The 23,544-nt window shown below is 38.0% G+C and overlaps 1 protein-coding gene across 7 annotated transcripts in view; it reads left to right on the plus strand.

Moving 5' to 3' along the window:
• The window catches only part of RBMS3 (RNA binding motif single stranded interacting protein 3), a 700,498-nt gene that overhangs the window by 538,236 nt on the left and 138,718 nt on the right, over positions 1–23,544 (plus strand). For all 7 annotated transcript variants that reach the window (XM_052695879.1, XM_052695880.1, XM_052695881.1 and 4 more), the window contains 2 exons: positions 11,107–11,264; positions 20,767–20,846. In XM_052695879.1, coding sequence (XP_052551839.1) covers positions 11,107–11,264; positions 20,767–20,846 — 238 coding nt within the window. The remainder of the gene's footprint in view (positions 1–11,106; positions 11,265–20,766; positions 20,847–23,544) is intronic.

A 23,544-nucleotide genomic window follows, 5' to 3' on the forward strand; every position in this document is an offset into this window, starting at 1 on the left:
GGAATTCCACACACAGGGAAAATGTGACATTTCAGTGTCTGTCATGCTTCTGAGCCATAAACAGCCCCTGTCACGTTTGAAGCATGACTTGGTTGCCTTCTATATCTGATACATTGTGAAGAATGTAGGTATTTCTGTAGTGTGTGCTTTGTGAGTTATGCCTGATCTTAAAAGGGAACGGTATTTTTATCTGTGTTAAATACAGATTTCTCAAAATAAAACTGTCAAGGCTATGCTTTATGGTAGGTTTTGTTTTTCTTAAGTGATGTCTATGTAGATATTTTCCCTTAGTTTCTGTAATAGTTAGAAGAATCCAGACTCCCTGAAAATTGATGCATCCTCAAGGACTAGTAGGTTTCCATTTCTGGCATGTGCATCAAGATGAATAACAGTTCTCTAGCAGTCTGTATGGACTCAGGGCAAGTAGACCTCAACCTTTATCCCAACAGGAATTCCCAGACAAGAAAATTCTGACTTCATTTATGGTTTATAGGAAGTAACGTAAACCATGACAAAAGAAAGTGTTCAGTTTTCTTCACAAGCAATCACGTGGGATCTGTGTGCTGCTTGAATTCGCCTTTGGGTCAATAGGTCAAATATTAAAAAGCATTATACTGTCCCAAAAAGTCCTCTTACAGCTTCTAATGCTTTCCCAGTGCTGATAATTTACTACCATTAATAGTAGCTGCAGTCTTTTTCCAGCGCAAGTGTAGACAGTTAAATGCTAAGCCTTTGAATTTTACATGAAGAAATCTCAGTTTCCTGAGTTAGCTCCAGCTTAGAGAAGCTTCTGAACAAAAACACCTAAGTTCCCATTGATCTACAAATAGATGCAGTGTGGACAATAGTTTAACCCTGTGAGGAATGTACCCAAGCATGTGTAACATTCCAAATCTGTGTAGTCTTTGTTTTGCTGGCAGCTTTAAAAGAAAAAAGAAAAAAGAAAAAAGAAAAAAAAAAAATAAATAAGGCAAACAATAAATACATGAAAAACATCAAAAGAGGAACATCTGCTTGTTTTTCTTTATAAATCTATGTAAGTATAGTTTTGAAAACATTTTTTAAACACAGATCCTGATACTGCCAAGTAAGATCAATGTGAACTTAGAATTCAATTAGAGAAGGATCAAGCCATGACAGCGCAAATACTTCTGTCCATTGGGAGAACAGCTGCTGGAAACAGTGGGTAGAGAGTCCTAAAGCCACGCTGGCCAGGTACTGGTTGCACGTGCATGAAAACACCTGATAATTTGTGCCTCTGCTGCTTCATTATGGCATCCTATGGCAAATGGAAGAACAGACAGCAAATCCATCCCTTTCACCACACTCCTGTGATGCAGGAATACTTAGTCCCTCCTTTTCTGAGCTTGATGAGCAGCAGGCAACCTCTCCCACAGTCTCCAGAAATTGAAGAGGAAGAGTTTATTGATAGACTTATCTTATACCTTTACATCTTCAGTTTGAGGAACCCAAAGTGTTCCTCAGCATGCTGCATTCTGTCTGCATCGAGGAATTGGTATTGTTGTGTCTTGAGGGAGATTAGGGAGAAAAACATGTACTTCCACTACCAGTTGCAATTTTGTTGGTCCAGTGTTACTGGACAGAGACGTTCTACCTGAAATTTTGAAGTAAGAAAATAACTCAGCTTAGACAGCTGCAGCAGTTACCAGACCATGTCTTGAGAGTTGCTGCCATAGCAAACGTATATAGTAAAATAATGAGTTCTTCTAGAAATTCGGTAATAATTTGAATTATTCTCTCAGGAATCTTCATTGCTTTCTATATAAATCCTGCCTTTTGGAATCTGCTGTCATAATTTTACAGAGTTCAGTTTATGCAAAGGAGAACTGTAGATTTCATTAAAGAGTTTTATAATGTTTAATCTATGTGTTTATTTCAGACTTTGGGAATATAATAGTTTTAAGGAGAACAAAACTAATTGTGATTTTCCTTTTTAAATGTAATTATGATTGGACTTTTTTTGCATTGAATATTTCTACACGAAAAATCTGCATTTCAATTGGTATCCCTTGCATAACAGATTTTATTTTAGAGTAACTCAAGTAAGGAGGGCTACTAAGCAGCTCAGATTTGTGCACATTATGTCCTTCAAAATACCAAATAATCACAATAACCCGTGGTAGTGGGATCTGGTTTGTACATAGTTTTAAGATCTTTTTAAGACCACTTGAAGTTAAGCTCTAGGTTTAATTTTATTTATTTAGTGTATATGGCCTTTTAGCTACAATTAGATTTCTTTCCTCATTTATTGATAATGGAAGGTTTATACTATTCTCTGATTGCATGCTGTGTCCTCTGTAAACCAAATAATCTCTCTTGTGACCTTTTCTTTCTTTCTTTATGTAAGTATATACACATAAATACAAATGCACCTTTTCTGTGGGATAGCATTCTGTAAAATACAATTATGTGAGAATGTGGATAGTAGGAGTTAAATTGCAAGATTTGTTGACTCAGTGCAGGGGCAAAGGACTTGACACCTGTCTAAATATCAGTAAGAAAGTCCTGGAAAATATACATCAATCAGTGAGTGTGTCATTAACCCAGCACAGTACATGGCAAATAAACATACTGAATGCAATATTGTCTAACTTGCAATAAGACATCATGTCTTAAGTTCACTAGAACCAAGTCAGTGACAAAACAAAATAAATAGGTAAGGTGTTAAACTTAGACTGCAGCTCATCTGGCAGATTGGTCTTTTGCTTCCAGGTCATCACTGAGTTTCTAATTTGGGGTTCATGGTGCAGTGATTGCGTAGCATTCTTCAAAATTGTTCTAGAATGACTTAGAGTAATCTGAGGTAATGAATTGATTCTTACTTAACAGCAACTTAAATAGCAATGTTGTCATTAAAACAGTACAAAAGCGAGTGACGACGCAACTGAACACTTTTGGAGCTTGAGTGACACAATGAGTATATCAGAGGTTGAACTGTCTTTCTGGCTCTGGTAAACTGTATGAGGTGGAAAGTGTGGAAATTTGTTTCAAAGAAAACTAAAAAGTAAAGAGCTATAAAAATCTCACCTCCTAATGGCACAAGTATGAGAAATGGGTTTTTATATCAGTCTCTGATAGTTCTGGTTAGGATTGCATTTTGTGCAAATAAAAGAAGGTACCATGTATCTTATGCAGTGCTATGAAGATGGAAACCATAGCGACTCAGGTCTGTATGTGCTACCCAAGATGAAGGGCAAATCAAATCAGCGTTGGCAGATAAAATGCATGATGGAAAGTTCTGCAACAGCTCTGTGGTGAACAGACCAATAACAATTCGGTTCCAGCAATATTTAGTTTTAGCAAATGCTGTGCTGCCCATGAACAAACTTAATTAAGAGAAAGCTGATGCTGGCTTACACTGCACTGCACAGCACTCTGATAGTTTGCACAGTGAGAAGAAATCCTGAGCATATATAAATGGTGAACTCATTTTAAAGTTCATGTTTTTAATTAAAACAGTACTTGTAATGCTTTGCTGTAAAGCTGATACAGGTATTTGTGGCAAATAATTTCCTACAATACGTGTACTTTTTCTCTGCATAGGTCACGGTTTTTAGGAATTTGCTTGTTTGCAATTTTTTGACAAAATTTAGTAGAGCAAATGTTAACCTATGTCCTGTTTGAAAAGTAACTACACAGAGCATTTCAGCTATGGCACAGTTAAGCCCAGGTGCCTGGGTCACAGCTCTCTTTTCTGATTAGATGTTCACACATAATGGGCCTTATGGCAGAAATTATTTTCTTTGGTCATTGTAAAGCTTGGATGTGCTCAAATTTACTTATGCAAATAAGAATGAAATGCTTCTGAAAATAATTGGGAACATGGTTTTCTTCAGAATAGCACTTACAAATGTGTTCATGTGTGGGACCACTGTCTTTTCAGAAAACATCTCTTTATTGTCAACAGGCTGTTGACTTGACTTGTTGACAATTAAGCTTATGCAGAAAATGTATGCTGCAGTTCTAGTTTTAGATCTATTTATAATGCTTGATGGATTGGGCTTAATTACTGCTCTACAATAGTTGCATAATTATGCTGAGGCTGCTGAGGGCTATTGTCCTACAGTGAAGGGGCTAATAAATTGTAAACCATGGCGATGTAAAAGTTGGTTAGGGCTGGGTACAAAAGAAATTTATGAAACTTGTCGTCAGCACTCGATCTTAAAAGGCACAGGGACTACCATGAAGCAGATGTAGCAGGGTTGAAGAGACATTTAACATCTCAGAATGTTAAATATCTTGATGTATTAGAGCCTTGGAAGGGCCATCAGACAACATCCCCATTCTTTTGAAGGTCCCTATGAGAAAATAAACCTCTGAATACCCCATGTGTTCTGCTCTGCAGTACTTTCCCCTTTGAAACTTCTCATGTTTAGACACAGTCTCAGCTGGTGAGGTCGCTGGTTATTGGGGGAGGTCCAAATGCAAAGTACTTTGGAAGGACTCTTGACAATAACGCTTGCACCACTTCTACCTGTTTCCTTCTGCTGCATCCTGGATTTTTAGTACTTATTAGCACTTGCTAATAAAATCCATGTAAACTTTAGGTTCTCCTCACAGTCTTGTAAGCCTTTTGGTGTGCTGCACGCCACAAGTGTGCGATCAGTCTGGGACCAATAGCTAACTGGCCATTGATTTAGTTGTCTCTGCTGCCCACACAAAAGAAAGCAAATAAGCCAGTAAAAAGTGGAAGGAAACCCTAGCAGCTGCACTGGAGTCCTGTACACCTTGTGTCACTGCAGTAATGGCTTAAAATATGTCATTAGCAGTTCTAAAAGACTACATAATCTGAACCATTTCTGTACGGGGTTTGTGTGTTTCTTGTGGCTTGTTAGCTTGAATGTTTTGTTGGTTTGTTTTTTTTTTGTTTTTTTTTTTTGTAATAAATAAAATTATAATATGACAAATCTTTGAAAGAAAGGCTACTGCTTCTTAAATCAGTGCATTTCCATTGATTCACAGAAGCCATGTGGGCATACACTTGAAGGATCCTAGTGCCCAGCCCTCCCTCCCAGTCCCTCTGGATTTTCTGCCAGCACTTTGAAGGGGTGCAATTGGAGCAGCCTTTCCTTAACTTTCACTCCAGCAGCTGACATTCATCCTATCTAAGATAATTAAGTTAGAAGAATCCTGTCAAGGAAGAGAGAATTTTGCGAAATGTTGCTTGCAGACATTAAGTGTTAGATCTGTTGTTAGACACCTGAATTATAAATTCAATAGTAAATTCTCTGCTTGAAAGCCAGGTGTCTTTTACAAACATACAAAAATATGCTACATTAACTTAAGGAATAAATAGTAGAAAACTAGAAAACTGGGGAAAAAAACATCTTTTAATTCATTGTTTTTTATGTATAAATCCAGGCAAATCAAATCAGCTTTCAAGGGAATATGTATTTCAGGTGTTCTGGTAAGTTCTTATGAGTTATAATACTTATATATATATATAAAGTAATAAAAAATAAGAAGAGATATTGAATGTGAATCTCCTGAGAGAAGTTATCACATGTTTCCTCTGAATTTCATTTAAGCTCAGTTGCTTACACAGAACCCAGCTAAGAACCAGTGTCATAAGTTGAATATGAGACGGATGCTACAGATGTAACTACGATTTTCAAAATACTTAGCAAACACTGGAAAATCTTCAAAATGTCATATACATGTTTGTGTGTAAGTGGTCTGATTTTGTATAAGTGGTTCCACATAATTCTGTGATAAATGACATAAAGGGTGTAACTGTTTTTATATTCAGGGCTTGACATAAGTTCAGTGCGGATTTTTAAAGGAATAAAGTGGCATGCATAGCCTGAAGATCTGGGCACTGACTATTATGAAGAGATGAACTAGTGTGGAGAAAATATGAATTGGAAGTAATTTGAAGCTGGGTATGAAATGTTCATAAAGGTGTGACCATGCTTCTAAAATAATCTGTAATATCGATCTGCATCAATATTAATGTGATGATGTCTCAATTTAGTAGAGACAAGATAAACATATAATCTGCGAATATAAACCCTGAATGTGTCTTTACAAAGAAGACATTAGAATCTCTCGCAGATCCAAATACAAAGCTGTATTCTTATATGTTCCTGGGGTTATTTTGGAAGATAGAAAAGGAATCGTTTGAAGTAACAGTCAGTGCTTCACTTCCTAGAGCAAACTGCTCCAAGGAGAAGTAACTTAGGTTGAATTAAAAGAATTAGTACATGGGGTTCCTGAATAAACCGAACACTCTTGGTTTCTAGACCTATTGAGATTACTGGAGGTTTCAGTTCCTTAGCGAAAAAAATAATGTAGCTAGAAGCTGCCAGCCCCTCCCTACATTTGTCTTTAAAGAATGCATTACTGAATGTCCTACATAAAGAGGCTTAGCCTCTTACACCAGCTGAAATTCTTCCTTCAGCTTTTCATGCACTGCTTCCAAAGATTATCTCAGGATGGGAGGGAAAGTCCCATCAGAGCACTGTCCTTTCTTGAAGGGAGTATCTGGGAGGATTCAGCAAAGGAAATGGCAACTGGGAACTCCAGCACACCCTCTGCTGCATTTTGTATGTTTCAAATGCTATTGGTGTAGTATGTTACAAATCCTCTGCGTTATAAACTTCTTCTGTTTCTTTGGCACGGGCCTTGAGAGCTGAGTGACTGACTTAGTTCTTGCTGAAAGGCAGAGACAAAGTTTCTGGCTGTTTCCCCAGTACAACTGTTCCTGACTGCTGAAGTTCAGAGCCTTGCAGCAAGATGCCTGCTGCCGACTGCTGGGAATGCTCTGATGCTGGGATTTAGTCAAAAACTCAGGCTTAACCTTCTGTTTGTTTGCAATACTCACAGTTTTAAATCTTCCTATCTGTGTTCTTGGCTAGTTCCTAACATGCATACCCTCAACCAGAATGGCCTAGCTTTGTGTGCTTGCAGTTAGTGTCCCTGAAGCTAACATTCCAGAGCAGCTGCAGTATTTGGGCTATGAAGACAGTGAAACAGGCTGGGATGGGAGCAGAGGGAGCTGCAAAGACCTCTGCAGTTGGCTAGAGAGAAGCTTTAATTGGCTTCATTTCATTTTTATTTTTTTTCCTTGATGACCCATTTTGAGGCACTCTACATGCAGACTGGCATGTGCCAGGACACGGAAAGATCTGGGTCTGTGGTGTGAGGCTGAGTTCAGATTTCAAAGGGCTAGGGTTGCTGGGATAGGTTCACCTTGTTTCTGTGGAGTTTCAGTGCAGGTGCGAGCTGTCCTTGGGAAGTGTGGCGCTCCTTGGGCTCCTAAGTGGAAGACCTTAAGAAAGATGAACTTCAGTGAGAATGGTTGGAAGCAGACTGCTAATGGTGCCTTGAGACTGCACTTGCAAGTTTACATGCCTTAAAAATGATATGCTTGCAGCTGGCATATACAGCAGGCTCCAGAGCTGCCTTTCCCTTTCCTTCAAAGCAGCATTTTGGGCTGGCTTTGCACACATTAAATAGCAGTCTTTCGTGCATGAGGTCCAGGAAAACAAGAATAATAGAATCGTACAATAGCTTAGATTGGAAGGGATCTGCTTCCTCTGAGCTCCCTTGTCATCTGGAGATAAGCTTGATGTCCTGGTGTGGAGGGGAGGGATTGCAAAACCCCAATGGCAGCAGGGACTCTGCTGCACTTTGCTTGTTGCCCCACTGTGGCAGATGTAGGATGTCTGAGCCAGATAGAGGTTTCTATGGGACATGTGGCTTCCTGCTGCTGAGCCTCAATCTCCCATCTGATATATTAGACATAAGATGTAGTTCTGAAGTGATGTTGAGCCTCAGCCAAATGATTTTAAGCTCTCTCACTTGAAAATGGAGCTTGTACTGATGGCTGGTCAGTTTGGGATTGGACACAATGGGAATTTAGGATTCCAAAGTGGAAGGAGGTACTTTTTAACATCTGATGAAAAGTCATGGTAAAACCTAAATGAAACAGGGAGAGCTTGGGCCACCCTGCGTGTGTTCAGACACCACAGTGCCCACCCATCCTGCAGCCCTGGGTGTGGGCTTTTACTGTAGACGGAAACCTGACTGAAACCTAGTTCAGATGATGAAAGGAGAGTAGTTTCCAGGGTACTTACATTCATGTTTCTGGTTAGGCTCATCTTGTCAGCCAATAAGCACACCTGAATCTGTGGGATGCCTGCCTTTCAACCTAAAAGCTCTGCAGCCACACTGGGGACGGGGGGTTCTGTACTGCTCTTGTAATGTGTGCTTTGCTCCAAGCTTAATGTGCTTTACCAGGCTTCATTGCCTAGGGAAGGCTTTCTGTCAAGTTTCAGTTTGTGGTGTAAGATATGACTTCTTTGGGGTTATATTTCTCTGCAAAGGAAAGAAGTATTTCTCTAAATGTTCTATTTGTATAGTGAGGACAAATAATGTGGATTTTTTTCCCCTTTCTTTGAAAACATTGCTGTATTGTGGAGGTAGCTTGAGTGGCTTCATCTGTCTCTCTGCTTGTGGCTCTTGTTTATTACGTTGATAAAAGATAGGACTGGTAAATCCTTGTGAGAGAGTGACTGCATCCTGCTAGCCTTTCATTCATCCTCGAAGTATAGCTAAACTTTCCATGGATATTTAAAACAACAGCGTTTAATCTCTAACACAGTTAAAAGGCTTATGTGTTCTTACTCCAGAAGTGAGATACGTTGGCGGCAGCTCTTATTTATTTTATTTGTTTGCCACAGCTTGAAAACTGAGTAGTCAAAAGAAGAGTTCTCATTCTAATATTCCAGTGGAATGAATTGCTTCAGTGAAAGTAAAGGATGTTGTTCAGCTACTGAGGCGTAACGCCGCCTTTTCCATTTTAGTCTGTCCTTTGGCTATGGTGATCTCATCTGCATAATACTGCTGGGTTTTTCTTAATATTGACAAGGGATGTCAGTCCCTGAGCACTGGTTGGTGGATGAATCAAAGTCCTTAACCAATCAACTAGTACAGGTTTGCATTAATGGTGTGATCATTTCTGAAAAACGATACCTATTGGAATTGCAAACAATGCTGCTTTGATTTGCTTCCACAATGCCTCTGCTTTAATTGCCTCCATTGCTCACATTTTCAAAGTGTTTAGTAACAGTGAAGAGTCTTCCTAATCTGCTATATCTTTTCTTTTATTTTCCCTCTTGTGGCCTGTGCAGGGAAAACAAAGTAACAAGCAATAAATCTTAAAATAGTAGGAAAAAGATGAAGAAGAAAAAAATTAAAAACAACAATTTTATTATTTTTTTTTTTTTTAAAGGAAAGAAAAAGGAAAACATTTCAGTTTGGGTTTTTGGGTTTTTTTGTTTTGGTTTGGTTTTTTGTTTTGTTTTGTTTTTGTTTTTTCCTCTTTCAAAGCTAAAAGTACAAGCTGAAACTCTTTTCTTGCCTTCCAGGACAGTCTGCATGATTACACTTGCACTGTCAGTACTGTACCTGTTCTGATCTCTCTCTAATATCTTCCTGTGATAGGAAAGGAGCTTGCTTTTTGACATGTATGCATGTAAATTGCAGTGAAAAAGAAAGGGGAGTGGCTGCACAGGAAGAGGTCTGGAAAAGGGAAATCATGTTTTTCTAGATTTTTTTGTGACTTCAGCTCAATTTGCATTAAGTTCACTGTCTGCGTGTTTTTTTTTCTCTCCTTTGCACCTTACCATAGGACATAGTAATAATGAATATAGTTTTATGGAAAGTACCTTGAAAATGTGCCTACTTTGTTCTTTTATTTCTGCTTTGTAAAACAATAGAGGATTCAACCTGCATGGTAATGGGTAGTTTTATGGATAATGGATCTGGAGATGCAAAAGTAGAATGCAATGGACATTAAGCAATGTGTCCAAAGACAAGAATTAACAACTCTTAGATCAGGATCCAAATTATGCAGTAAAAAAGTACTACAGGAATCTTGGTTTTAGGCCCTTTGGCATACCCATTTGCAGCTTTTCTTCTCATCCAAAAGGCCTAAAATATCCCTTGCACCTTGCATAGGTGAAGTTGAATGCTTTCTTTGGCTTTTGATTCTATTTCGTTAACCTGGACTGTGTTTAGTCATCCATGAAATGATGGCTGTGTGAATCATAGCTTGAAACTCAGATTTCTGCTTCTCTTTGCAAATCCTTGAGTGTGTAAGGCAGGGAAAGGGCAGACATCTTGGTTCTGAGCTGTCTTCATACATCTTCCAGAAACACAACCTGTGATTCGTCGTGTTTGACAAGATATGTCGGCACTGCTTTTAATGGAGTGTAATTTGAAGCCAGTGTAGTTGACCTGGGGCAGATGGCTTCAGGACTGTGTGCAGTTTCCTCAGTGTAAGCTGTAGTGCTGCTGCAAGATTGTTTAACTCATTTCAGGACACCTCCTAGGGAAAGAAAAAAACAAAACAAAACAAAACAAAAAAAAACAAAACTTCTTGCCCCTGTTGAAAAAGAACTTCTTTCTGCCCATTGAAACGTGTAATAAAAAAGATTAAATCTATCTGAGAAGACTTTCAGTAATGTATTGCCTGGCTTGCTGCGTAGCATAAAGATTGTATCTTATGTTTTTGTTTATTAAGCATTAAACTAAAATTAAGTTGTTATGCCTGTGATCCAGATGAGGCCTGCTGAGTATTACCTACCACTTCTGATGGGGACAAAAAGAAGGAAAAATAATGTGGAAAACATTCTGTGTTTTGAACCAACCTTGCTGATGATGGACAGGTTGGATGGGAAGTCTGCAGGCTGGAAAGCACATCTGCTGAAAACATGTGTTGGGTTTTATTTATTTACGTTAATAGTGAGCACGTTTATGACAATGATGTTTTCTTCACAATCTGTTTGTTAACTTAGGACACAAACCCAAGAACATTTGTGCATGATAATTATTTTCTACAAATGATTAGTGTCACTGAGTTCAGTAAGAGCAGTCACGCACAAAGTTAAGCACATGCATGAGAGTTTGCAGAAATTTGGCAAAAATTGTTGTCATTGTAAACAGGTTGCCCAGCTTCACTTCTGCTGCGGCTGTAATTTTTTTGGCTTGGTCTTCTTATGAGTAGCCGTCATTGCAGGAGCAGTAAGCTATTCCATTCTGTTGAGTCTAACTGAGGCTGTTTCTCTCATTTTGTCACAGCAACAAGAGCAAGATCCCACAAATCTATACATCTCAAATTTACCTGTTTCCATGGATGAGCAGGAACTGGAGAACATGCTGAAACCTTTTGGACATGTCATTTCCACCAGAATATTAAGAGATGCAAATGGAGTCAGCAGAGGAGTTGGCTTTGCCAGGTGAAATCCTTACTCGATTTATGTGTATTTTTTGGCTTTATTCCTTCGCAAATGCTGTCTACTCCATAACTCTAACACCTCGTAGCTATGGAAAATGCAAAGCAGCACCTTTATCAGATTGTGCATCTGTTCTTTCCACTGAGCTGAGGAATACCAGTGCAGAAGGATGTTCATTTCATTTCTCCAAAAATTTGTTAAAAAAAAAATATGTTTGTTATATGTATGTATGTATATGGAAATAAAAATCACTAGGAATAAAGAGCTATCCATGCAATATTAAGCTTGGATAATAATAAATGTCAATGTCCTACAGCCAAAAGAACCCACGCGATGAGGAGATTGTTTAAATATTTAAAAACAACTTTGCAAATTGTTTGCAAGAGCAAGAGGAAGAGATTGCAATTGAAAAAAAATCCACCGGTTCCTTAACAACTAAAAAAATCTCAAGCCTATGAGAAGAGATTAAGAAGAAATATTTGCATCTAACATGCCCTGTCAGAGTAGTTTGGACAGAATGGACAGTGTGTTACTTCCGTGTGGGTCATTGTCAGGATAGAAAGACAAGTTTCAATGTTTACTCTCAAGGAATATTTACACAGATTCTCCACAGCTTGAAACATTCTTAAACATTTTTCTTTTGAAAAGCTAATGAATGGAAAGCTGTATGCAGAAAGATACTGAAAAAGCAAATAGGAAGATAAATAAAACTGTGCTGTAAATCACTCTTCTGCTTTGAGAGAAAAATCAAAAATAATAATTAAAATAAAAATCCTGAATCATTGTTTGTACAGAATATTCATAACACTGTCCTTTGTAGAGGAGGCAAAGTGAGTTAGACATCTTTTGAATTTATTTGAAATATGCCATATCTTGGCATATCATGGCACTTATGTTAGTGTCATAACACCAGTCAGTGGAATGGGGTACTGTACGATAAAAAGGTAGCGTGCTGGATAAGTGACATTGTAGTGTTACCTTTGTCCTTGATGTGAAAGATTATCATGCGCAAAGAATGTTAAGATAACACTGTTTGAATTCACATGGAAAAAGGCAAAACATTTATACTGACAGAGGGCACACTGTTCTTTATGCATTCTTGCAGATAATAACGTGAATCTTTCTAGCTCACTAAATATAAATTAGTGTAACTCATGGATAAACTTGCGTTTTAAAAATCGAATTTGTTTGTGAAAATGTGTTTAATAATGTAACATATTTCAAAAAGCCTTTCATGTGCTAAGATGAAGGTTTTGTAATTCATCATGCAAATGACAGAGTAGTAAAAACTTTGCTCTGAAGTTGAAGTATAGCAGAGATTTTCCTGACCCTGAGTGAGGACAGAGTTAATCCAAAAATGTATAATTACAGCTGAATGCTGACTCTTGTCTTGGCAGAATTACCAGTACAAGCTGTAATTACACGACCACCTGATCTTCTTTTGGTAAAAGTGTGCTCTTCGGTATCATTTTACTGCATGTCACTCACAAGAGATGAATTTGTTTAGCTTAACTTGTAATCATGAGGGTTTCATTCTAGTGTACCTATACTGTAAGTACACAGAGTGTAGGTATGAATACAGTATATCTAGGGAATGGCAGCTGTATTACAGCCCAGACAAGATTATAGAAGTTCTGATCAGCAACCCATCTGGTGATCTTGGCTGTTACATCTTCTGGCTGGGGCCCTCTTGCCACAGTGGAGCTGCTTGCTTGTGAAAGTGCCTCATGCTCCTTTCCACAATTCTTACACGAGCCACAGGAGCTCAGAAGAAGTCAACTCTTTGTACACTAGAACCCAGCAATTTTTATGTTATGTGGTTCAAAATTATTAATTAAGTGCTGTGAGGGTTAAAAATCCCTTTTTGACACTGCCCAATTAGGTGAATAGTGAATGTCAAAGTAAGTATTCTCAAAAAGTAAAGACTTTTTCAAGAAGTAAAGACTTCCTGTAGACAACTATTGTGAGATTTTTCTCCTAAGTGGGTATGATTAGCAATTTCATAGTACTGCAGGTGGCTATTTAATCATTTATAATCAAAATGGCTTCAAATGTTCTTGGATCAAACTCTTAGATCGGAGTAATGTCTAGCCACATTAGAGTTCAGCCTCTTTCAAAATACACACATAGAAAACTAGCTCACTTTTTTTAAGCTGTTACAGTATTTTTTTCTTTTCCATTCCTCAAAAGCAGCAGAACAGATTTTGTTGAAACTTTCTAGAATGTTTCACTGTGGCTTGAACACATCTGTGCCCGGGCACACCATGGGAGAGATTTTGGGAGGAGAGTTATTAGCAAGGGGCCCATGAAGGTTAACTGGATTCCAGCTGTGGCTCCACAGAAGTCCGTCCTGTTGAAAGGGAATTGATGTAACCTCTGGACACCCACCTGTACCTTGCTGCTCTCTTTGGCTTTGCACTTCAGGGCCGGTGCTACCTGACTCCAGGCTCACTGTGGGAGCTGCCATTTGGCAGGTTCTGGCTCGCTGCTGTCAGCAGGGCTTCTGCTGACACAGATGAGCAGAGCTGTGGCTGAACACAGCTGGTCACGTGGCAGGAAGAGAAATGTGGTGGAGTAGCAGGGAGCAGTGCTTCCTATAAGCAGGGAATATGGAAAAAGAAGGTGCAGATGAGAAGCCTTGTGTTCAGTCTGTTGTGAGATTTCTTGTACAAAGAGGCACGAGATTTCACCAGAAGACTTAAAATGGTAGGTGTTTCTCTCAAACCCCTGTTGCCATGAGCCGTTTAGTGGCTTCACCGCTTGATCCTTCTTTTTGAAAGCGTAAGTGGATTTCCCCAAAGCTTAAAGTGAACGCAAAGTCCTTAATCCTCAAGAGAAGCAAACAAAACAAAAGAAAAAGCAAAAACCAAAGCAACTGGATTTGAAGGCTTTTTTTTCTGAGATATCATTCTAAAGCTGCTGTGTCATCTCTTATGATTCGAGCTTTGTGAACTAGCCATTAACAATGTTGTTGGTGAGAGTAAAAAGCAGGTCAGAAGTAGGGAGTAAGAAAGGTCTTAGAGTTAAGCTGGAGATACTTGATAGCAGAAGGTGCCTAGAGCACTGAGGGAAATATTCAACTCCATCCTGAAGATGTCATGTTACATACAGGTAACTCCATGTGCTGAAAGAGTTGGCTCTTCCACAGACCTGAAGGGTGAATACCATGTTTCAATGTCAGAAGAAATGCAGTAGTAACATGATCAAAGTGGAGCCAAAGTAGTGGAAATGTTTTGCTAAGTGAAAGAGGGACTGTTTGGAGGAAGACTTGTAGGGATCACTGATGGTGCTCCTTTGGAGGCATAGAAGCATCAGCAACAACAGGGGATAGAGAACATCCAGGTAGTTTAAGGATACATCTCTGAAGAAGGGAAATGCTTTGTTCTTCCTTATTCAAGGGTTTAATTGAAGATGATTGAAAAGGTGTTCTAAAAGGTGCTATAAATTTAACTTGAACAAATCCATCATCTGAGACAGTAGTGCAGGCTTAGATATGATGAGGATCATTCCTTCTTTCAGTCAGAAGAGTGATCTGTCAAATCCTACATCTTCCCCAGGAAATTGCTTTATAATTGGATATCTCAGATGAAACTGGCAATCCCAAACATGCCCCAAAGACTGTGTGTGATATCAGTACGATATTCCAATGCCTGCAGTGATAAATTTTCATCAAAAAGCCTCCCTGCAGAAGAATGCTGAAGTCCTCTATGGGATGAGCATATGTCTTCAAAATCCTTACATTTCCATCTGGTGTTGCAACCTAGATGAAATTTTTGTAGATTCAGTACATCCTTGAGAATATTGCCAGGCATGGGTCTGCGCTTAGGTGGAGATGCAAATTCCAGAGAGGCACAGACAGGGCAGGGTCCCAGGACGAATGTCACTGGGAACCGATAAGATGAAAAATAAGCATGAAACCCTTAAAGATGAAGGAAAGAGGAAAATTAGAAGTTATCAGGTGATTTAGTTGAGCAATGTTCATGACCTAATCCCTAGGGACTTTGAGTTTAATTGAAAAACTCCTAGGGATGTGAAGAAGGGGGCCCTGTGTCATACCCTGCTATACCCTACTATACTGATGCCACTGAATTAGTGGAATAAAGATTGAGTTACAGAGCTCCATAGTAAAGTAGCATTAAAGTATTATTTGTGTCCTCCCTACAGTGATGGCAATATTTAGAATACCATACATACATGCACCACACTCAACAGCAGAGAAAGCATTTTACAGGTCATTTTAAATGATAAATTGCAAAGAATTAGACTAAGAAGAATTAAACTACTTTTTTTTGTTGTTTTTTTTTTTTTTTTTTTGCTTGTTTACTGTCTTGTAACTTAAAATGACCTTGCAAGATTGAGCCCCCAGGTGACATTTTACAACAAAGTCATAAGCCTCTGAAAACAGAAATTTATGATGGAAATGCTTGCAGTCAGACTGTCAAGTATTGCTCTGCTAGCAGGCACCAGTATAATATTTAACCTGAGACGGTGAAGACTGTAACATAAATCAGACAGGGACTAGGTAGAAATGACTGTGTGTTCATACTATTCTTTTTCCAGTAACAGGAGAAAAAGTGTCCAACATAAACTGTCATAAAAACATGTTATGATGCTCTTCCCAGTGGAAGAGCCAGGAGATTCTCAATTAGCTTTCTCTATTACCTCAGATCAAAAAGGTAACAATGAAGAGATGTCCCTTTGTGAAAACACAGAGGGATCTATAGTAGGGCATCTACCGCATCTACCCGTTTTATCCTTTGGAGCTTGGGCTCTATTCTTGTCTTTTTCCTGCCTTGTTCTCTTGGTGGAGCTTCCAAAGGAATGCTTTTCTCTGCCAGCAAATTGTTTTGTTTTTTTAAACTTATCTCCTACTTATCTGCATTTTACATGTATTAAATTTAGTCTTTGGAAACAGTATTTAACTCAGCAACTGAAATTTTGAGCTCCACAGGATCATTATTCTATTTATAGAGGTTTCATGTGAATTTCAGTAGAAATGGATCTGTTCCAGTTTCCACTCAAGCAAAATGAAAGAGCCAAGCCTTTAATTTTATATTCTTTCCCTCAAAGGAAGCTGTGCATCTTCCAGGGTTTTTCAGGGTAATATAGGTATCGTTTAGTTGCATTAGCTTTCTTCTGATATGAACAGGTTACTCTGTGGAGTGGAAGCTCTGTGACTCTGTGCAGGGAGATCAGAAGGGTCCCCTGTGCATAATGGGCCATGCTGCATGGATAGACCATATGCCTCCATTCTTCCCCGTCATCATTGGAATGGTTTTTGCATAACTTGTATATCCAACTGTTGGGGATGTAAAAGTTGGGGATGTAATGTACCTGGATAGAGAGGAAAAGAAATTCACAGGTAGCAGACATATCAGAGTTTTATGCCTGGATGTCTGGATTTCAGTTTGCAAAATAAATTTTAAAAAAGTTATTGATTAAGAGTAGGGTATAAGGAGGACTGGGTGTTAAGAAATTTCGTAATTCATAATGTGTGTCCATGGATTATCTTTCTTGCAGTGAAAAGTTTCTGCTTGATATGTCTTTTAAATTTATCTGGCTCTTGTCACAATTTTCTCAACCAGATTAAGGAACTACTTTATATCTAGTACATTCTCCCCACTAAGTTTCTTAAGCACTCTTATCAGGCTGCCCCTCTCATTGACAGGCTGAAGAAACTGAGATCTCTGTTGTGTAGTCAAACAACGGCCTCAGTTCTTCAGACAATCTGCTGCAAAATACTGCTACTACCTACTTATTTTCATCTTTGAAAAATGCCTTAAATAGTAGGGAAGAACTATTTCTGCTTTCATTTATACACGAGAGGAACAGTATTCTTTGTTGGTCATAGTATAAATGTGATAATAATAATTGAATATTTTAATATTTAAATGTGATATTAAAAAAACACAGGTGATTCTCATTTACATTATTTTTATTAAGCAAAGTGACTATAGGACATGCATAAACCAAACCCACATTTTACTGCTAACTGGTACTTACATGGATTACATAGTACTGAGTATTTCACATGCAGTAATTATGTAATCATCGTATATAAATTTTATTAAATTGCCTTTTGGCATGGCATCAATTTTTATAATAAAATAAACACTTGTAAGACCTTATTTTTTTCCCTTTTTTTTTGTTTTTCATGATGAAGGTTACTCATCACATGTAATAGTACATAATGACTACTTTGGAATGACTGGATTATGTAAAGAGAATGATGTGAGTTTTTTAAATTATCTGAAATGAGTAATTGATAGCGAGAGAAGAATCTCAAATGATTTTGTCATGATATTTGCTTAATATTAACCGGTCATATTTTTTGTTGTTTTACTAGTCTTGTTGTATCATCATAAATTTGTAAACCATGACTAGAAAAATCGTAAGAACCATCCTTTCTTTCTTATTTTTTAAATGAACTTCATTTCCACTTGGATTAGTCAGACTAATTACTTATATTGTACTTGAGAATCTCTCAGCTTCCAGAACCAGGAAACATACAAAAGCAACTGAAAATCAATTCTCACTTTTATCTTTGTTTTATTGGTTTATTTTGGTAATTATCTGTATGTTAAAAATATCAGAATAATCTGGCCTATGGCTTTGATAATTTTTACCACAATGCATTTCTAGGCTCAAAGTAATACTTAGATATATTATAGTTATCTCCAAGGTGCATCCTGGAGCATAAGTTGCTTTCTAAGATTCCCTCAATACCAAAAACATGCTGATGAAGAGTTTGAAAATAATAGTTTGTGAGTTATGTCATCAGAAGCAGATTTTTTACCCTCATGTAAAACTTAAGGTGATGTCCTTACATTTCCAGCAGAAATTGAGTAGCCATTATCTTTCAACATAATTTTTCATCAGTCTTCCAGCATGTTATAATTTGTCTATTATTGTTCCATCAATTATGGAAAAAACAAACCAAACCAAAACAAAAAAGCACCTGAAAAATGGATTCAAAAGGGCTGTACCCCCAAGTCTACCCATGTTCTGATGACTTTCTTCTATTAGAAACTTGTCCCCATGGGGATCAGCTTTTAAAATGTAGCATTCCAGTTAGTGGTAGTGTTATTAGATAGCATTCTGTACCATTACATATTTTGAAACGTTTCTCTCTCCAACAAAATTAATAAACTCATGAGAAAAAAAATGTATTTTGTACATCTCCCTCGAGTTTCTAGACATTCTACAGCAGAGTGACAGAGCTTTTTGAAGAAATAGTAGGCAGAATTTATTAGTGTGAACCCAACAGAAGTGTATTTTTATTGGGCCTCTTCCCAGGCATGGCTAGTCTTTGTGGCTAATGCAAATAAAAACAGAATGGAATCTTGGAGTCAGTGTGTACACAGATATGTTTGACCTATGGATATGCATCTATCGTAAATAATTGGTGTTGATCAGTTTTAACTACATTAAAACCAGGGTGACAACAAGTATCAGACGATTACCTAAGAAACGGGAGTTCTGGACAAATAAAAATCGCAGTTCATCCCTAGGTGGCCCTACAGGGGACAGGCACAGATCTGGTCGCTCTGTGGCTGCAGGCGCCAACAAGCAGCTGGGAGGAAGCCTACCCCACACAGGGCTGCTGCAGAGAGCACTCAGGGATTCACTGGGATGGTAGAGACGAGGGACAGCTGCCATTGTTCCTCAGCAGCTCATCTGAAGGGAGCATGTATTGGCGGCTTTGTCTATTGCACTGCCTTTTCAAACTGAGCTGATAATGCTAGTGTCGTTTTCAAGTGAAGCATGTGCCAGATTACAGATAGCTAGCAATGGAAGTTGAGAGCGGCTAATTGTGAAACTTGAGAAGAAAATGTGCACATTCCTTCTAAGGCTGCTTTTCGAATGATGGCCTTTTTATCCCAGAACACTGTGGGTTTCACTTCTATTCTCTTCCCACACAAAATGCACAAAGTGCACTGAGTCTCTTTCACTTGGCAGCTTATATATTGCACTCTTTGCAGGGACTGCTTTGGCTTGTTAAAATGTGCCCCATGTATTAAAATGAAATTGTCACTGCTGTGTGGTGCAACATAACATGGTTTGACACTAAGCGCCTGCAGCTACAGAAAACAGGCTTTTATTGCATTTATTCTTCCAGAGACAAGATTCTCTAAAGGCTCAGTGCAGACATTCGCTTAGTTAAATCTGAATGAAGCCAAAGTGAACAATCTAAGCTGCTATGTGCTTGTACAAACAGCCCAGCCCACACGCCATGCTGTGAAAGCAGTGTTACAACATAGAAATTACATTTTTTAGTTATTTGATCTGAAAAAAACTGACAAAAGACTTGAATATTAATCAATTTTTGTCGCTGTTGTTGCTGTTTGTTTTTGTGATGTTTTTTTTTTCCGTATGAGCAAGGTTGTCCATTTGAACTCTAAGCAAACTTTTACCATAGGAGTCAAACTTCTGCTGTAAAGTGATGTGAGCGATCTAGAATGCATGTTACTCTTTCTCCAAAACCATGCGGCAGAAAGAATGGAGGATAAGATAATTTTTAAAAGATCTGAGTAGTGAGAAGAAATACTTATACTGGTGGAGTTACTTTGTGGGGAGTACCTGGAGGTAAGAAGTAGCATGCTGAAGCAATGTTGAACACTTTTTAAACACCATTTTTCTAAGAGAGACAAAGTGAATGTATTGCTTTAGCTTTATGATTACTTTTACTTTCTTCCATTTTTCTATCCCACTTGTGTAGCAGAGTCACAGACTGCTCTGGACTAGCATGCTGTCAGTTCACAAGACCTGAACAACCTGTGAATTCCCTGCTGAGATATAGACATGGTTTAGGATTTGACCAAAGGCTTGGTATTCTTGGGCAGTTTGTTCAATAATGTATGTTACTAGTCCACTGTTAATGCTGTAATGCTTCAATTCTGAAAGTTATCTTTAGGTCACACAGAATGAATAACAAGTCATTTCACCTGCTGGTATTATATGCAAATTGCCTTTACCCAGAATTTGGCTTTTGGTTTTGCTTTACAGCTCATCCTTGCAGGCTATTTTTTAACATTGCAATCCTTAATAATTGTTGCTTAATCCTCTGGGTTCTTCTACAAAGCTTGTTGTTTCTTTTTCCCAACCCATTTGAAGTTATACTGGGTGCATGAGGAATCTACATACAAGTCGTTTGCCTTTCCAGGCAGCACGTGAGAGCACAAAGAACGTCCTTGTTCGGAGAGATCCCTCAGATCCAGGAGGGAGTTGCTCATTGACATTGCAGTAGCTCACACACAAGCCGGGAGCACAGCTGCAGGCTTTGAGGGTGACAGGTCCTCTTTACAAGCCATACTACACCATAATGAGCTCAACCAGTTTCTGTGCAGAAGTCAGCAAGAACAGCTTTGAAGATTTCTCTCAGCATCTGTGCTTGTCTTTCTTTTACCTTCTTTTCCTTTTTGTTTTTGCTGACTGAGCATTTTTGTGAAAGTCTAGTAACTCTTACTGCCTCTAATCCCTAATCCCACCCTTTTCTCTTTTCCAGAATGGAATCTACAGAAAAATGTGAAGTAGTAATTCAGCATTTTAACGGCAAATATCTGAAAACCCCACCTGGTCTACCAGGTAAGTGTAGCCATCATTCTGAAATGTACAATTTACATAAGAGTTTTGAATATAGAAATGCTGGAATGTACAATGAGAGTGGCTGATGTCACTGTCCCTTCTAAGAGGTTCTACAGATTTACCTGGATGAAGCCAATCATTTTTGTCCCATAATATTTTATTCCCTGCCCAAGTTCTTATATTCAAGCATTTGTGTCTGACAGTTGCAGATGTAAGCGTGTATAAAAATCATGTTGTCTTGGTCTGTTTCTCCCTCTTTAATGTGTATATTGTGTGTGATATTTTCCAATTAGAGCAAAGACCACTCAGGTAAATGCCAGTGCTTTTCTAACAACCTAAGAGTATAAATAGATCAGCAACTGCATTAAAGGCTATAAAAAGACCAGAATATCAGGTCATAGTAGCTTCTATTATTTACAGTTACTAATATTAATAGTAGTAGCTTTTAGTACTGAGGATAGTTCAAATACAAAGTGATTTTATACCATTTGCACTTGCCGTAGTTTCATGAAACCTTCCAATTTTCTGATGATTTTCATAAAATACATTCAGTGGTGTGCCCCAGCCATATCAAAAAGTCAGTCACAGCTAGTATATCTTCTTTGTGAAATCTTCAGCTGTCATCTTTATGGTCATTGACTGTAAAGTTTAGCGATCAGGTGCCTGATTCTTAGTGTTTGTCAGGACCTCCCCAAGGCCACAGATCTTCAAAGACTTCTTCCTCAAACTGTCTGAAGAGCTATTTAGAGTTTCTGGCATTAAGTGAACAAAAATCCTTGTAATAATTATGCCTTAAGTAATCCTCTTTTTTTTTTCTTCTTTAAACTTTCATTATACTATTTCCTTTTTTGGTTACTTTCATTAAATTTCTCCTTATTCATTTCCTGATTCTTTATACAGAAGATGCACCAAATACTCTAATTAAAAGAAAGCCATCTGCACAGCTACTGCATACAGTAATTGTGTGCCGCAATGTACATATAAATTGCAGTCAAATCACCTTCATGAAAGAATATAAAACTTTTAGTGCAAGCTGGAATACTTCATTTTTTGGCCTTCTTTTTCACAAGTAGTCACTGACAGATTTTCTTAGCATCAGCTAACATATGTTATCTGTGTAATGTACAGCAGACTCAGCTGTCTAAAACAACGGGCAAAGCAATGTAGGTAGAGACCTCAAACCTTTGGCATACTTTTCTGTGTGCATACATTAAGTCACAGTTGTAATTTGTTTAATATCATAGCAACACCCAATGGAAGGAATGTGAACAGCAAGGATTTGGGCAGAGCAGTTTCATCATTAGAATCATGCATACTCCATGGTCACATTTCCAGTTGTCCCAGAGTAAGAAATAGAATATTTTACAATGCTTGACGCAAGAAGAGCTATGTAATAACAAATGATAGCTAGTACCTAGAAATCGTTACTTTATTTTTATTTTATTTTTATTTTAAATTAGTCAGGGATTGATATTTGACAGAAACAATGTGGAACATCAAAATAGGAGTCTGGATAAGATTGTGTGATACAATATTATTCTTGTTCCAAAACATACAGTGAAGTTGAATGTTAATGGTTGTAACTTTTGCTGCTTTCTCAGTTAAGTACTCAAATCTACTCTTACTTTCTTGAAGAAGACTTCCAGATGGCAAAGTTGTCTGACACTATTTTCTCTTAATCGCAGTGTGTGCATGTCACTTAGTTGCAAGGATTATCTGGGAACTGAGTATTTTAGAAGTTTTTGTTTACCTGAGTGCCATTTAGATGTAAATAAAGTATAATGCAGCATGGAGTAAAGTCAGTAGCTGAACTCAATTATCTGCTATATATTTGTAAGATCCCATTTTATATCATTTTGGGAGGACAGATTCTTTGGCTGCAAACACAGATAATTAGAAATTATCAGAGTGTATTTGATACACAAAAAAGAGAATATCTGCATCTCAGTATTAGTATAGGGCACTCTTTGAATCCATATTTAAAAGACTTCTTGTGTTCATTTTTCTTCCTCTTAAGAAGCCAGAGAACAAACACCATCATTAGAGCAGTTGGATCAATTCAAGTGATACTAGCCACTCATTTATCTTTGACAACTGCAAAAAAACAAGTCAGTCCTAGTTTCTTCTTCATGTAATTTCTGTTAGAGCTGCTACTCAGCTTATGTATCTGTTATGTACTTGTACTTAAACTTCTTAGTAAAAATAGAAGCATCTTGTTTATCAACCTCTGGGCAGTTGTTTATCTTCTTGCATGGAGAAGGCAGGAGAAACAATCTCCTAGTGTACATGGAAAATCAGTCAGACTCTGAAAATTATCTTTCAAGCATCTCAATAATTGACATAGAAAGAAAATCATCTCTAGTTATTACTGTGACCTCTTTATAGATTTCAGTTAAAACATGAGGAACCAGAGAACATTAGCGGAAGTGTGCAACACTATCTGTTATTAACCTCTATTTGTCAAGACATGATCTTACTGCGAGAGAAAGCTAATCAGTCCTTTTAGGGTTAAATGAAATTGATCGTGTATAGTCAGCTGGATTTCCTTTTGGCCCAGCAGGCAATTGTGAGCATCTTAAGTTTTTGTCCTCATTTCTCACCTAAGCTCTCATGTTTTAGTGCAAGCTTGCTATCTAGAAACAGGTTGGATTAGGCCTGCAAGAAAAGTCATAGAATCGTAAGGTCATCTAGTGCAACC

This window comes from Tympanuchus pallidicinctus, unplaced genomic scaffold (assembly GCF_026119805.1).
Source record: "Tympanuchus pallidicinctus isolate F22 unplaced genomic scaffold, pur_lepc_1.0 scaffold3, whole genome shotgun sequence".
Classification (NCBI taxonomy): Eukaryota; Metazoa; Chordata; class Aves; order Galliformes; family Phasianidae; genus Tympanuchus; species Tympanuchus pallidicinctus.